Below are 15,975 nucleotides of genomic sequence, written 5' to 3' on the forward strand. Positions count from 1 at the left end.
CTCGGTACCTGGACATTGTTGGAGGGAATGGTGAGTGCAGGATGGGGTGGGGAGTGCCACTAAGTGCTCATCCTTCTGGCTTGCCCTGCCAGGGCTGGGCATGGCTCCCAGCATCCCACAGCCTCCCTCTGCACACCTGGGCCCAAGCTAAACTTTCGTGGAGCCCCAGGGGACCCATGTGTTTGAGAAGCTGGCTGGTCCCTGGGCCCCAAGGCCAAGCACCAAGAAACCACAGTTGCTGTGGTGACTGCTAAGCTGTTAGGGCGAGGAGCTGGTTGGTTGAGGGGCAAAAGGCTCCAGTGCCTGGAGGAGCCAACATCCAGGGGCCTTGGCTAGGAGGCCACAATCCAATGTCCACCCATTAGTGTCTGCAGACCAGCAGAGCAGTGGGGAGCAGTTGATTCAGTCCCCAGGGATGCTGCAGGTGACGGGGCTGCAGATCACTGAAGGGACCTTGGAGAGTGAGACAGACACCCCACTCCAAATGGCCCTGCCTGGCTGGCTTCCCAGGAAGGTCACCTGGCCACTGGCATGAGGTGCCTGAGATCCAGGCCCTTTCCCGGGAAAGATAGTCCAGGTGGGTAGGCAGCATGAATGTGGGCCCCCTCAGTCCAGGCACCCGGCGGCGGCTTCTCCAGGGTCAGGCAGGCCCCCTCCCAGAACCTCCATCCAGCAGTGTGGCCATCTTCATCAGCTCCACGGTCTCAGGTAAGGGGCAGGGTAGGGTTTGGGTTTTAGAGGCAAGTGAGCACTCTTCGGGTTGCCAGGGCAATGGGCATGGTTCACAGTGTCCTCTAAGAGACCTGGATGTGAATGCAGCCCGGCCAGTGACCCATGTGGGAACCTGTAAAGGGGAGCATCCCAGACCTTCTGTTTCTTCTTCGATAATCCAAGCTGAGAGCCTGACTTGATAGAGTTGCTGTGAGTGGCAAACGATATTGCAACTAACATTTATGATGAATGCACTATGCGTTAGGCTTAAAGAGTGCCAGAGTCTTCCCACAGCTACAAGGCCTTGCACGACTGGACAGCTCATCTCCCCAACTTTATCTCTTATGATCCTCTCCTCACCCACGTGTTGTAGTCACAGTGGGCTCCAGCAGATCCTGGAACCTGTGAAGCCCTAGGCCCCAAAAGCTGTAGTTACTTATGTGTTTATTTAATGCCTGGCTCCTCCCACCAGGTTGTAAGCTCCACAAGGGCAAAAACTACACAGAGTGGTGTGCTGGCAAATGTTTAATAACCTGTTCTTCAAAAATTTTAAAGCTAAAAACCAAAAAAACCCCATAAAACACATGATATGTACTGTCTGCCAATTTCTGTGGTGTAAGCCCCGCAGAGGAGAGGTATCACTCCATTTTACAGAGGAGGAAACTGAGGCTAGCCTGACATTTGGACGAAGGAAGACTCCACACTGTGAAGTCAGTGGTGGAGAAGGTCTTAGAATCCAGGTTTACCCTGGGTAGGGCTGCCAGATTTAGCAAAAACCCAAAAAACAAAACAACAACAAAACCAGGGTATCCAGTTAAATTTTATTTCAGCCAAACAACAAATAATCCTTTTCTATAAGTATATCCCAAAGAGTGTATGGAAAGAACATACTTGTGCTAACAAATGATTTGTTGTTTATCTCACATTGAATTGGGTTTATCAGATATGCAAAGGTATTCAAATATTGCATGGAACAGGACATACTTATGCTAACAAATTATTTGTTGCTTACCTGAAGGACAAATTGAGCAGGGTTCATTAGAGATGCAAATTTATCCAAATGGTGTGTGAAATGGGGTATACTTATGCTATCAAGTTATTCATTGTTTATCTGAAATGCAAATTCTAACGAGCATCTGTATTTTATCTGGTAACCCTAACCCAGGGCAACCAACCAACCTGGTTAGCTGGGAGCAAAGGGTCTCCTGGGATGTGGGATTTTTAGTGCTAATGCCTGGAAAGTTCCAGGCAATCCAGGAGGTTTGTCTCCTTAGGTTTACCTCATGTATTTGTACCTTTTGATTTACCCTGAAGGGCCCCAGCCTGGGTTGAGGGAATGAAGCTAAAAGCAGAGCCATGGACCAGGGAAGAGTTCTGGGTTCTTCCATCTAACACCTCCCATGCCGTTCCTTGCAGATATGGATGCGGAGAGAGAAGCTCTGCAGAGCACCGCATACCCTGAAGTGCAGTCCTTCTGCCAAAAGCACGGCCTGATGTTTGAGGTAATCACCTGCCCACTTCTTACTGCCTCAGTTTCCTCTGCCTAGAAATTTGGGAACAAGGGTGTGCCACCTGGGCAGTCACAGAGGGGCTCTGTGCTCAGTTTAATGTTTTCCTGTTGAGTCTTGAAATTCATAATGATTTTGAACAAGAGACCCACATTTTCTTTTTGCAGCAGACCCTGCAAATTCTGTAGCTGGTTCTGGCAATGGGCCAGGGGGATAAAAGTCCTTTGAAAAGGCAGGTGGAGGGATTGTGGCTGTGGGCACTGTGCTTAGCACAGGCGGTGTGGCACAGTGCTAGGAGTGGAAGCCTTGGGACCCTGCTCCTTGGATGTGTCGCTCCTATGCTGTTTTTCCCTAGCCTCCTGGCCCTCCCTGCACTGGGGCAGCTTGAGGGAGTCTTAAGAGGATTGTGGGATATGCAGGGTGGGCGTTGAGGGTGGGACGTGCCTTTTTCTGGAGTGCTGGATACATTTGCCACTGGCCCCAGAGTCTCCTCCAACTCTCACACTGACCTCGGTGGGGATGTCACTGCCTGCACGTTTGATTCAGAAACCGACAAGCCATCTTTGGGGGCTCAGCTTTAATGGACCCTGCCTCCTTGCCACTTATGACAGAGATTCAGCACCTCTAAGGTCTCCGGATTATAAGACAGACTGTCATTGATGTATTACTAGGAAAGAAGCAGTGCTGGAAACTCGGCCCTGCCTGCCATTGAGCATGAGACAGCTCAGCGGTGGAGGCACTAAAAAGGAAAACCTCCACACGGAGACCTGATGAAACGCCCCGGCTCGGATGAGTGCTGTCTACATGGGCGCGGGCTATGCGACAGGCACTGTAGACGTCCTCAGCTCAGACGTGGGGGACAGTGGCCCAGGGAGAGGAAGGTTCTTGCCCAAGGCTGATGGCCGGCCCCTTTTCCAGTCACATTCAGTACCGTGGTCCCTCTACCCTAGGCTGTAGTTCCTTAGGAATTGATGTGTCTTTCCCTCTGGGCAAAATAATTTAAGGGGGTAGGGACTATTCTGAGTCCCATCCTCCCCCTTCCTCGTCCCAGCCTTTCACGGGGTCAGCCTCGCTCCGTGCATTGAGTCACCCTGCCCGGGCCCCCCTCTGGCTGGCAGGCAAAAATGGACCGCAGTCGTGCGGTTGCCAAGGAGACTTTGCCACATCTGATTTCGGCCAAACTAAACACCCTCCTTTGCAAAGAAAGCTCTGAGAACAAGTGTGGACATGTCCTCGCTTTAAAAGAAGCAGTTTGAAAATGCCCAGGGTCTTAAATTTTCTTTTAATGTTTTTAAGTAAACTTCTATTTTGGAATTCAGATTTATAGGAAACTTGTATATGGTACAGAGTTCCCATATACCCTGCACCCAGTTTTTTGCTGAATGTGAACATTTCACATTATCAGGTGCATTTGTACAACTAAGAAATTGACACTGGTACGTTGTTATTAACCAATCTCCTGATGTTATCCGGATGTCACCAGCTCTCTCTGGTCTAGAACCTTGCCCAGGGAACCCCAGGTAGTCATGTCTCCCCAGTCTCCTCCAGTCTGGGTTGGCTCCTTGGTCTTTCCTTGTTGTTCATGACCTTGGCAATCTTGGGGAGGACTGGTCCTGGCGTCCTGCAGGATGTCCCCAATCTGGATCTGCCTGATATTTTTCTCATGATTACTCTGGGGTAATGGGATTCATTCAAGTTCTTTTAATCAAGACATTCCCCTTTAGGGAGAGGCTGTCAAAAATTATTGAAAGAAACATTATGCCTTTGCCAAAGGGACTTGAAAAAGTCACCATCCTGCCACCTTCCTGACAAACCACACTTGTAATCTCCAGGTGGTCGATCTGAGGTGGGGAATTCAGCACACACAGGCCACTGACCACATGACCACGGAACTCTGCTTGGAAGAGCTCGACCGGTGTCGGAAAACATCCCTAGGGCCGGCTTTTGTTGTGAGTCTCTTGGGAGGGATGGGGTCACTTTTGGGAGGAAATAAGATATGGCCCCTGTTTCCTTGCCAAACCCACAGGTTGAGGGACGTGGGTGGCATTTCTGCTCCCATAACCAATCTTCGCAGCCTGTCTATGGCAGACATTGCTAATCCTTCACAGCACTTTTTCTGCAGAGCTAGCTGAGATCCAGACATTAGCAGTCAAGTGGAAGCAGCAGGTGAGTTGGAGAGCAGAGTGTTGAAATCCAAAGGAATCTTAGAATTGGCTCTGAACCCTCTCCCGGCTTTCCCACCCTATCCACTTTATATTTGGGACTTTGTGATTTTTTTTCTCCCAAGTGCCCCATGGTTTTGGGAACAGGTTCTGTGGCCCCATCTGGAGCCTGCCTCAGGGGCAAACTTTCTCCGATAGGCAAGGCCAATTTTTACAGCGTCTTCTCTAGCCACCCACCCCAACAATTACACCCCCTCTGTCACCAAAACAACCCCCAGCTCACAATTAATGGATCAGGCTGTGATCCGCAAATGATATTCCAGTTTTGATTATACCACCAAGTTCCAGATGTATCCAAGAAGTATGACATTGGACTCAGAAATCCCAGAGCAGGGATTAGCAAACTACAGCTCATGGAACAAACGAGACCCACTACCAGTTTTCATAAATAAAGCTTTATTGACATGTAGCCATGCCCCTCATTTATATATGGTCCATGGCTACTTTCTAGCTACAACTGCAGAGCTGAGCAGCTGGGTCAGAGGCTGAAAATATTGGCTATCTGGCCCTTGGCAGAAAAAGTTTGCTGACTCCTGTCCTAGAAAGTAAAGAGGGGGAAAGCCAAGAAAGTATCTTTGCCCAATACACCTTAATCACAAAGAAGCTTTGAGCAGCTACCAGTAAAAAGAAAAATCCTCTGAACCTCTCCTGGAGATAAGAATGTAGAATGTAGGAGAGTACAGTCCCATTATAAAAGCTCTTTTCTAGGGACATACAGAGAACTAAGCCTTAGAGTTGCCTGTCCAGTGCGGTAGCCACAAACTGCACATGGGGATTTAAAATTAAATTAATTAAAATCAAGCAGAATTAAAATTTCAGTTCCTCAGTCCTACTACCCACATTGCGATGGCAAGGAGCCACCATAGTGGAGAGCCAGGGATGCAGAAAGTGCTGCCTAAGAGATGAGGCCTCCCTAAACGGAACAAAGGACTGGGCAGGGTGTGTGAGAAGCTTTCTTTATTCTATATTGTTTTATATATACAGTGGGACTTGGGTTCATTCTTTTGCTCTATACTTTACTTGGTATGTTGGCACCACTTTCCCCCCCCTTTTCTCTACACCCCCCCCAGCTTTATTGAGATTTAACTGACATATAGCATTGCATGTGTTTAAGGTATACGGCATGATGACTTACGTATACTGTGAAATTACTACTACAATAAGTTTAGTTAACATCCATCATTTCATATAGGTACAAAAACAACAACAACAAAGAAACAGAAAAGGGTTTTTTTTCCTTGCGATGAGACTCTCAGGGTCAACTTTCAAATACCCCTCACAGCAGCGATCGCTGCAGGCGTTACGTTGTACGTTGCAACCCAAGGACTTACTTGCCTTGTAACTGGATGTTTTTACCTTTTGAACCACTCTGTTTTAGTTATTGTTGCTTTAAAATACATCCTAACATGTGGAAGGCTCTATATCTCCCTCACAGATAATTTCCCCCCAATCTTATTTAGTTTTCCAAATGAGCCCAATGATTGATCATTTTGTTAAGTTTCAAAGAAAAAAGAAAGGAAAAAATTCTTAGAAGAAAAAGGGAGATGGGGAGAAAAGAGCTCCAAGGGGAATTGGGTTTTGCAATCCAAACTGCAGGCAGTGAAAAGTACAACGCAGCTTCCAGGTGACATGGGGGACGGGAGGATGATCTCTGAGCTTCCCCCCTGGCCCCACCGGCCCAGGGGCCTTGCGAGGCCTTCCAGAAGGGCTCTCTGGGCCGACCAGATCAGTGACCTCTACCCGTGTCTTGCTTCTCTCCTGTATCAGGCATCTCTTCTCTGTCGCCACAGAGTCACGGCTTCATTCCCCTTTAGTGGCTCTGATTTGGGGGGCTCTCCATGAAAATTGGAGCTCTGCTGGGGGCCCTTGGAGACACTTCTCTCTAGTAAATAAGTCATTAGGTGGCGTGGCAGGGGACCTCTCCCCAGGCACTTCTCCTCAAGGCCCTGGGTCTCTTGGGGCACCAGAAGCTCAAGTCTCCAGACAGTTGCTTCTGATGGCTCCGTGATCTCCTTCTTTTCAGCTCCTCCCGCTCCTCCTGCCTTGGTCGCACAGACCTGAGCAGTATTTTTGTTTTTTTAACCATCTGTCTCCTTCCTAAGATCTCTAGTGTGTGGTTGGCTGGTGACACCTGTTCCAATTTCCCTTGTTCCTCCAAGGCTGTCGCTCTTGGGAAGGCCCTGGGAGAAGGCATCCTCTTCAACATCCTGTCATCTCAGATTCTATATCCAGGTTTCCTGGGTGCACATCCCTGGAATATTCTGGAACAACCCAATGAAGAGGGAGGGGTGCTTGCTTCCATTTTATGAGGAAAGTCAAGACTTTCCCGATGTCCTAGGCCTAATTCTCTTGCATTCCAGTTTGCACTTTCTTCGAATCTGTTGGGGCAGAGAGAGGGCCTCCTAGTGTTCTCAGCACTAGAATCAAAATATTTGGGCCTCACCAAACCCCACAAAATCTTGCCCACAAGAGGGCCTTTTCTCCCTCAACTGCTCCCTCCTTGTTGGGCCTCAGTCCCCCTGGCTTTCCTCCACTGGAACGTCCTGTTTCCTCTGCTTGTATGTGCCTGCACTTCCTGCCACAGAGCCTTTGCACATGCTGTTTTCACTGTTCGCCAGGCTCTCTGCCCAGCACACCATTCTCATACCTAATTCTGCAGCTCAATCCTCACTTCCTCAGGGGAACCTCCCTGACTCCACAGCCCACGTGTGATCCATGTTTTCTTTCTTCCTAGCACCAGGTGAGTTATCCTTTGACACTGGTGCCATTCTCAGAGTGATGCCTGGCTCTCCTGTTAGGACTCCAAGGCCCAGGAAGGCAAGGACAAAGACTGTCTTGATCACTGCTATCTCTTGAGCAGCTGTCATGGACTTGGCTCAATAAATATTTGGGGAATGACTGTGCTTAGAACTCAGAGTTTCCATGCTGAGACCTGACTCCCCTCACCCTTCCTAGTTGGCCCTTTTAATCCCATGACCTCAGAACGATTCCAATTTGGCACCTTCCCTGGGGCCTCAGTTTCCACATCTAACAAGGAGGGAACAGGACTTTGGGTTTTCCAGGGAGCATTAGAGCTGGGAGGAGAGTGAGGCACTCTCCCCCAGCACAAAATTTAAGGAGGCACCAAAAATCTTAGTTATCAAGATATTTTAGTGCAATGTTTTTTGGTTTTGGTTTTGTTTTAATCAAAATTGATCCAAAGTATCCAGAAGGAACAAAATATCAAAATTCTAAATAAAGACAGGATCCTTCCTGCACTTTTGAGACCTACCCTTACCTCCGCCTCATTGGTTCCTGCTCCCTGGTTGCTGTTGGAGACAGCCCTGCTGCCAGGGCCACATCACAGCATGAGATTTTGGCAGAGCCAATGGAGGCTGTAGCTCCTATCCCAGCTCTATTCCTGGGACAGCGCAGTGCCTACATATGAGGAGCTGCATTTTTCTCTTATGTGCAATGAAAGGGTCGTATGCATGTCCTGGTGCTGCTGCAACAAATGACCACAAACCAATTGGCTTAAAGCAATTTATTACTGTGTGGCCTGGAGGCCAGAAGTTTGAAACCAAAGTGTCAGCAGGGCTGCACTCCTGCCTAAATTTCTCAGAGAGAATTTTTCCTTGTCTCTGCCAGTTTCTGGGGGCTCCAGATATCCTTGGCTTGTGTTTGCATCACTCCAATTTCTGGCTTCATTGTCACATCATCTTTTCCTCTTTTGTTTGTGTCAAATCTCCCTCTGCTTGTCTCTTATTAAAGACTCTCAGGATTGCATTTAGGGCCAATCTAGATAATCCAGGATAATCTCCCAAGCTCAAGATCCTTAACTTAATCACATCAGCAAGGACCCTTGTATTAGTCAGGAGTCTCCAGAAAAACAGAACCAATGGGATAGATGATAGATGATAGGTAGATGGATGGATGGATAGATAGATAGATAGATAGATAGATAGATAGATAGATAGATGATAGATAGAAGAGGAGATTTGTTGTAGGAATTAGCTCATATGGTTATGGAGGCCGGGAAGTTCTACCATCTGTCGTCTGCAAGCTAGAGACCCAGGGAAGCTGGTGGTGTAATTCAGCCTATATCGAGGCCTGAGATGGATGGGCTGATGGTGTGAATCCGGATCTGAGTCTGAATACCTGAGAACCAACATCCAAAAATAGGACACAGATACCTTAGCTCAAGCAGAAGAAGTTCACCTTTTCTCCTTCTTTTTGTTCTCTGGGGCCCTTGATGGATTGCATGAGGCCCACCAGCATTGGGGGGCCATCTACTTTACTCAGCTCACCAATCCAAATGCTAATCTCTTCCAGAGACACCCCTCAGGCACACGCAGAAATCATGTTTGACCAGCTATCTGGGCATCCCTTAGCTCAGTCAAGTTGACACATAAAATTAACCATCACAGCCCTAGCAGGTTTGGCTCAGTGGTTAGAGTATTAGCCTGGGGACTGAAGGGTCCTGGGTTCGATTTTGGCTAAGGGCACATACCTGGGTTGCAGGCTCGATCCTTGGCTTCAGTTCGGGGCCCATGCGGGAGGCAACCAATCAGTGTGTCTCTTTCACATGGATGTTTCTCTCTCTGTCTCTCCCTTCCACTGTCTCCAAAAAGCAATGGAAAAAATATCCTCAGGTGAGGATTTAAAAAACAAAAAATTAATCATCACAACCTTTCTTTGATTAAAGGTACATTCACAGGGTCCAGGGATTAGGACCAGATATCTTTGGAGGGCTACTATTCAACTACCACAGAAGGTTTCCCAAGTAAAAGATTCTGTGATGCTTGGCTCTATCAGATTCCAAATGTATCTATCTCATGTCTCATGCTCTCAGGTACCTCCACATGCAGGTGTTATCTCTGCCTGCACTTTAAAAAAAAAAAAAAAGGTTTTATTGATTTTTAGAGAGAGGAAGGGAGAGGGAGAGAGAGAAAGAAACATCAATGAGAGAGAAACACCAATCAGTTGCCTCCTGCATGCCCCTTACTGGGGATCAAGCCTGAAACCTGGGCATGTGCCCTGACTGGGAATTGAACCAGCAACCTCTTGGTGCATGAGAGACTCTCAACCACTGAGCCACACTGGCCAGGCTGTCTGCACTTCTTAATGTAATTATCACCATGGCACTATAGAGAGACCCATTTTGGGGAGCTCTGCCTGCCTCACCAAGGGCCATAGAGCTAAGTGCCAGAGCTGAGATTTGAACCTGTGCCTCTCTCTCCCCTTTCTCTGCTAGGCCCTCCTAGGTGACCAGTATGGCCCCTGTCCGGTCCCTACACTGATTGAGGAGAAGGAGTGGGAGGCACTGAAGGCCCAGCTGACCACCAGGCCAGGTGACCTGGAGCTAGTGGCGCATCACTTCCGGAGGGATGAGAATGCTGTGCCCCCCACCTACGTGCGGCAGGCCCTGGGCACCAGGGGGACCCACGGGCCCGAGGAGGCCACTCTGACCTCTGTGCTGCACTGTGGAGCCCAGGAAGCCAGGAGGCTGGGCCTCATCACCCAGCAGCAGTGGCATCGCTACCACTGGTCAGGTGGGTGGTGGGGCTCCCCTGGGAAACACCCCAATGTTCAGGATGCACATGGAGTGCTGTCCAAATGCTGCGGGTCGCGTTTCTGTAAATGCCCAGCAGCCTAGCTCCCAGAGCCCTGGTTCTGAGAAAGGTCATTTCACAGGAGAGTTCAGCCTGTTTCAGTTAAATCTTGGTCTCCTAGGGTGCTCCTCTCCTCCTCCGGCTCCATCCCTTCTCCTGGGGCGCTCCTGGCTTTGGGGGAGATGTTCTAAGACAACCGTGACCATCCCTGTTTGCCTTGGACTGAGAGGCTCCAGGGATGCAAGACTGTTAGGGTCAAACCCGGGACAGTCCTGGGAAAACCGGATGAGTGGGTCCCCCTGTGTTAGCCAGAGTTAGACCCTGCTGAGAACTCAGTCCTCTGGCCTTGCTGCACCTGCTTCAGAGGTGGAAACTGAGGCCTAGGAAGGAGGAGTCTCATCAGCCCCAGGGAGAGCGTAGGGATTAGACCCTGTGACTGTTGAGTCCATCACCCAGCTCCCACCTGGTCCCTCACCACTCACCTCTCAGCCCACCCTCCACCCACGTTCTCCTCCACTCCAGATACCAGAAAGATTTTTCTAGAAGTGCAGCATTCTCAGTTCATTTCCTCACCACTTGCTGCCAGTGAGAAACAGGTTCTTATTGTTGCTCACAGGTTAGTAATATGTCAGTTTGCAGGTTAATAGTATGTCGACTTATATTACCAAACATATGAAATGTAGGAATTCGTTATCCAAGCCCTTAAATATGAGTTTATATTATGAACATATTAAATATGTGGATTAATATATTGATTTATTTAAAGATATTAAATGTAGTAATTTATATTAATAGTATTTTAATTTTTTAAAAATACATTAAAATACATTAATTATATATTATCTAAAATATATTAATTATATATTTACTAAAATATTAAATATATAAATTTATTTATAAACATTAAATATGTGAATTTGATTTTAGAATATATTGATTATATATTATCTATTACTAAAATTTAATGTATGAATTTATTTATCAACATTAAATATGTGAATTTATATTATGAGCATATTAAATATATTGATTTATTTAAAGATATTAAATGTAGTGGTTTATATTAATAATATTCAAATTTTACCAAACTGTATTAATTATTATCTATTAGATATATGTTAATTCTAGTAATGACATATCCATTTTTAAAAATAAACTTTTGGGAGGGGAGATCATTTTAGATTAACAGGAAAATTGCAAGGTTATAAAGCTCCAAAGACAGTGCAGAGTTCCCGTATGCTCTTGGCTCAGATAAATTAACATCTTATGTGATTGCGGTTCGTTTGCTGGAACTGAGAAATTAACACCGATGCTTAACATCAGTACGTGACATCAGTACGTGATGATTAACTAGATTCCACACTTCACTCGGGTTTCCCATTAACATCCCCTCTCTGTCCCAGGACCCCATCCAGGATCCCACATTGTGTTTCGTCAACGTCTCCTTAGGCTTCTCTGGTCTCTGACAGTTTTGTCTTTCCTTGTTTTTCATGACCTTGACCGTTTTGAGGAGTACTGGTCAGGTGTTTTGTAGAATGTCCCTCGCTCTGGGCTTGTCTGGTATTTTCTTGTCATTAGACTGGGGTCATAGGTTTCAGGGAGGAAGATCACAGAGATGACATTCCCTCTCCATCCCATCATGTCAGGGGAACCAGGTACCTGATGCCCACCTGATATCACAGGTGGTGCTAACCTTGATCCTTTGGTTAAGATAGAAAAGACATATCAATTTTGAAAACACTGTTTATATGACTAATGTTAATGGCTACCATTTATTGAACACTTACAATGTCGCTATTATTTGCTCTATGACACGGAGCTAAATATGCTAATTGCTTTCATGACGTGTCTGCCATTGAGGCCATAATCTGTGTCTAGGGTCTGTGCTTTGAGATGGGGCTGGATTTACAGCTCAGCCTGGCCCCTTTCCAGCTGTCCTGACTTCTGGAAGGTTTAGAGCCTCAGTTTTCTCATCCATAAAATGGAACTAGTCAGAGTTAGTACACCATGGAGTCATTGTGGGGTTTAAAAGGTCATGACCCAGCCATGACTCATTCAAGCTCTAAGCAGCAATGTCAAACCTCTCTGGTTAAGAAGTCCCACATGAAAGAACAAATGAAAGAACTCCTTGACAGTAGCAGAAAGCACAATGCATGTCAGCAATGGCATCTCAGGGTATGTTACTTGTCAGGTACGTTGCTCAAAACTTTTTATTTTGAAATAGTGATTCACAGGAAGTTCCAAAAAAAAAAAAAAATAGTAGAAAGAGGTACCATGTATCCTTTTTTATTATTTTTATTTTAAAGAAAAAAGGGTTTATTATTTACAGGTCCTGGAGTGGACAAGGCTTGCCAGGGGCACACAGCAAGGTGGGGGGGGGGGTGAGAGAGAGAGCACAAGTGCTTGGGGATCTGCTTTTGATTTATTTTGACATTAAATATTATTTTATATTAGTTTCAGGTGTACAGCGTAGTCGTTAGACATTTATATAACTTACAAAGTGATCCCCCTGATAAGTCTAGTACCCACCTGGCACCATATGGTTATTACAATATTATTGACTAGGTTCCATATGCTGTACTTTACACCCCTGTGATATTTTGTGACTACCAATCCTGCATCCTTTAACCAGTTTCCACCAAAAGGAAACAGCTTGCAAAACTAGAGTACAATATTACAGCCAAGCAGTGGACATTGTCCCAATCCAGGCAGCGCCACTTTTACAGGCACACACTTACGTGCGTGTGCGTGTGCACACATGCCTATGCATGCGTATTTCATTCTGTGCAATTTTATCACCTGTGTAGCTTCAAGTAACCACCACAGTCAACACACAGGACTCTTCCCTTACCCAAAGGATCCCTCCCACTACCCCTTTAGAGGCACACTTACCCCTCCCCACAGCACCCAGACCCTGGCAACCACTGGTCCATCTCCATCTCTACAATTTTATATCAACATGTTATAGAAGATGGAGTAGCAGTCTGTAATCTTTTGATTGGCTTTGTTCTTCAGCACAATGTGCTCAGCTTTTCACAAGCATTAGTTCATAGAAAATCCTCATAACAGCCCTCAAGACTGGACTAGTATATCCATGTTACAGTAAGGAAACAGATCCAGAGAGGTGCAGTGATTTGCACAAGGTCACACAGCTTGAAGATGGTCTTGGGTTGGTTCATGTCAAAATGTGTTCAAAAAGGAGCCCATTTGGGGACTGCAAGTTGCCTTCACACTTTTGACCTCCGTTCACTGGGCTGAAGCAAGTGTGGGGTTACTCCAGGAAGGACTTTTGAGCGGCTCTTGTCTTTGGTTCAGAGACTAAGTCCTGTCTCTAAGGGCCTGGCTCACTCAGCTGCAAAGAGCTAGGAGCCTCTGTTGAGTGCAGGGCAGCTTCAAAGTAACTTCTTGGGTCTGATTGCTATTTCCAAACTATGGCCTCCAGGAAGAAGTCAGTGTGGGCCTTTGGTTCTGGAAAATATGGGCTCTCGGGGCAGCTGCCAGATGCTCTGAGACAAAGGCCTGGCAAACGATGGCCTGAGGGCCAAATCTAGCCCACCATTTGTCTTTGTAAATAACGTTTTATTGAAACATACTGGAGAGCATCATTTGCATGTTGTCTATGGTTATGCCATGTCACTCAGATGCATGTTGAGCTTCAGAACCAATATCCCCACCTCCCAAATGTGTCTCCCAAGTGTTCCCACTCAGGAGCTGATGACACAGCGATGACCACACTTTCTTCCCATCTTCTCTACTTTTGCAGTCATTGAGTGGGAGATAGAACGGGGCCTGCTGAGCTTGATGGATGGGGACCAGGGCGCCACTGTCTTCTTGAGAGAGATCCAAGACCTTAGCAAACACATCCTGGAAGACTGCACCCTAAAGATGGTGGACCGGCTCGCAGACGGCTGCCTGGACACAGATGCCCAGAACCTTCTCAGAAGCCTCAAGGGGCGCATCACTGAAATGCAGCCCGGAGTCCTCAAGGCCCACCACCTGCCGTGGAGCCGTGATCTTGTGAGCCCCAAAAATAAGGCTCACGCCCGATACCTGAAAGAGCTAGGGGAGCAGTTTGTGGCCAGGGCTAACCACCAGGTCCTTGAGCGCCTCCAGGAGCAGGAGGCAGGCAGGCAGGAGTTGGCATGGCTCTACCAGGAGATCCGCCACCACCTGGGGCTGAGTGCTGAGGCCACCAGGACCTTCTGCGGGCGCCAAGAGCTCCTGGCCCAGGTGGGACAGCGACTCCGGCAGAATGACAACCACCCTCACACTCCCCTGGTGCTTTTTGGACCCCCAGGCATCGGAAAGACAGCTCTGATGTGCAAGCTAGCCGAGCAGATGCCGGGGCTGCTGGGCTGCAAGACGGTGACCGTCCTGCGGCTTTTGGGGACATCGCAAATGAGCTGTGACACCCACAGCCTGCTCCAGAGCATCTGCTTCCAGGTGTGCCTGGCCTACGGGCTGCCCCTGCCTCCTGCGCAGGTCCTGGAGGCCCACACCAGGGTGGTCCAGTTTTTCCACATCCTCCTGCACACTGTCTCCTGCCGAAACTTCGAGTCCCTTGTGATCCTGCTAGACTCTGTGGATGATATGGATGCCATCCACCGCGCTCGGAGGGTCCCCTGGCTGCCTCCCAAGTGTCCCCCGAGGGTCCACCTCATCCTCTCAGCCTGCTCAGGGCAGCGGGGAGTTCTAGACACTGTGCAGCAGACGCTCGTAGACCCAGAGTCCTACTGGGAGGTGAAACCCCTCTCCAGCAACCAAGGGCAAGAGATGATCCGGCTCCTGCTGGCGGCCTCCAGGAGGACACTGAGCTCAGGGCAGAGGGATCTGCTCTGGGCCAGCCTCCCGGAGTGCGGGCACCCGGGGCAGCTGAGGCTGGCCTTTGAGGAGGCCCGGAAATGGGCGTCCTTCACTGTGCCCGCCCCTCTGGCCTCCACTGCCAAGGACATGATGCACCAGCTGTGTGCCCGTCTGGAGCAGACCCACGGGCAGCTCCTGGTGGCCCGAGTGCTGGGCTATATTGTGTCTTCCCGGTAAGTCTCTATTTTATCACTCATTTAAAAAATTTCTGGCCCTGGCCAGTGTTTCTCAGTGGTTAGAGTGTTTGCCTGCGCACCAAAGGGTCTCGGGTTTGATTCCGGTCAAGGGCACATACCTGGGTTGCAGGTTAATCCCCGGCCTCTGGTCAGGACAGGAGGCAACCAATCTTTCCCGTCATATATATTGTCCTTCTATTTTCCTATCTATCTATCTATCTATCTATCTATCTATCTATCTATCTATCTATCTATCTATCTATCTATCTATCTATCTATCATCTATCATCTATCATTTATCTATCTATCATCTATCTATCTATCTATCTATCTATCTATCTATCTATCTATCTATCATCTATCTATCTATCTATCTATCTATCATCTATCTATCTATCTATCTATCTATCTATCTATCTATCTATCTATCTATTTATCTATCAATCATTTTTTATTGATCTATCATCTATTTTCTCTAGCCAGCTAGCTATTTTTCTTTTATTGTATTTATAATCCTATCAGTCTATCTTTTTTCTCTTTTTAGTTATCTATATAACCTCTGTCTCGATATCTATTTATATACGCACACACAAACACACACATAATTTTTCCCCAAACCATTTGAGAATTTGTTACAGGTGTTCATTCCTCTTTACCCTTAAATATGTCACATATTTCTGAAGAACAAGGACAATCAGAGCCCCACATTGCCTCAGGACAATTATAAAACTCAGGAAATGAATCACACACAATATTATTTAATACACAGTTTATAGTTAAAACTTGCCAATTATCTCAAAAATGTCCTTTATAGCTGCCAATTCAGAATCACACATTGCATTGAGTTGTCATCTCTTTGGTCTCCTATAACCTGGAACATTCTGCCGTCTGTCTTTGTCCTTTT

General features: G+C 47.3%; 1 protein-coding gene across 1 annotated transcript in view; it reads left to right on the forward strand.

Annotated features, from left to right (window-relative positions):
- Positions 1-590: 590 nt before the first annotated feature.
- Positions 591-15,975, forward strand: part of NWD1 (NACHT and WD repeat domain containing 1) — a gene marked incomplete at both ends in the record, with an annotated part of 47,460 nt that continues 32,075 nt past the window's right edge. The window contains 5 exons of the mRNA XM_081133872.1: positions 591-708; positions 2,128-2,213; positions 4,052-4,168; positions 9,675-9,972; positions 13,796-15,068. Of these exons, the coding sequence (XP_080989998.1) occupies positions 591-708; positions 2,128-2,213; positions 4,052-4,168; positions 9,675-9,972; positions 13,796-15,068 (1,892 nt within the window). The remainder of the gene's footprint in view (positions 709-2,127; positions 2,214-4,051; positions 4,169-9,674; positions 9,973-13,795; positions 15,069-15,975) is intronic.

Source organism: Miniopterus schreibersii, assembly GCF_964146895.1.
Source record: "Miniopterus schreibersii genome assembly, chromosome: 4".
Classification (NCBI taxonomy): domain Eukaryota; kingdom Metazoa; phylum Chordata; class Mammalia; order Chiroptera; family Miniopteridae; genus Miniopterus; species Miniopterus schreibersii.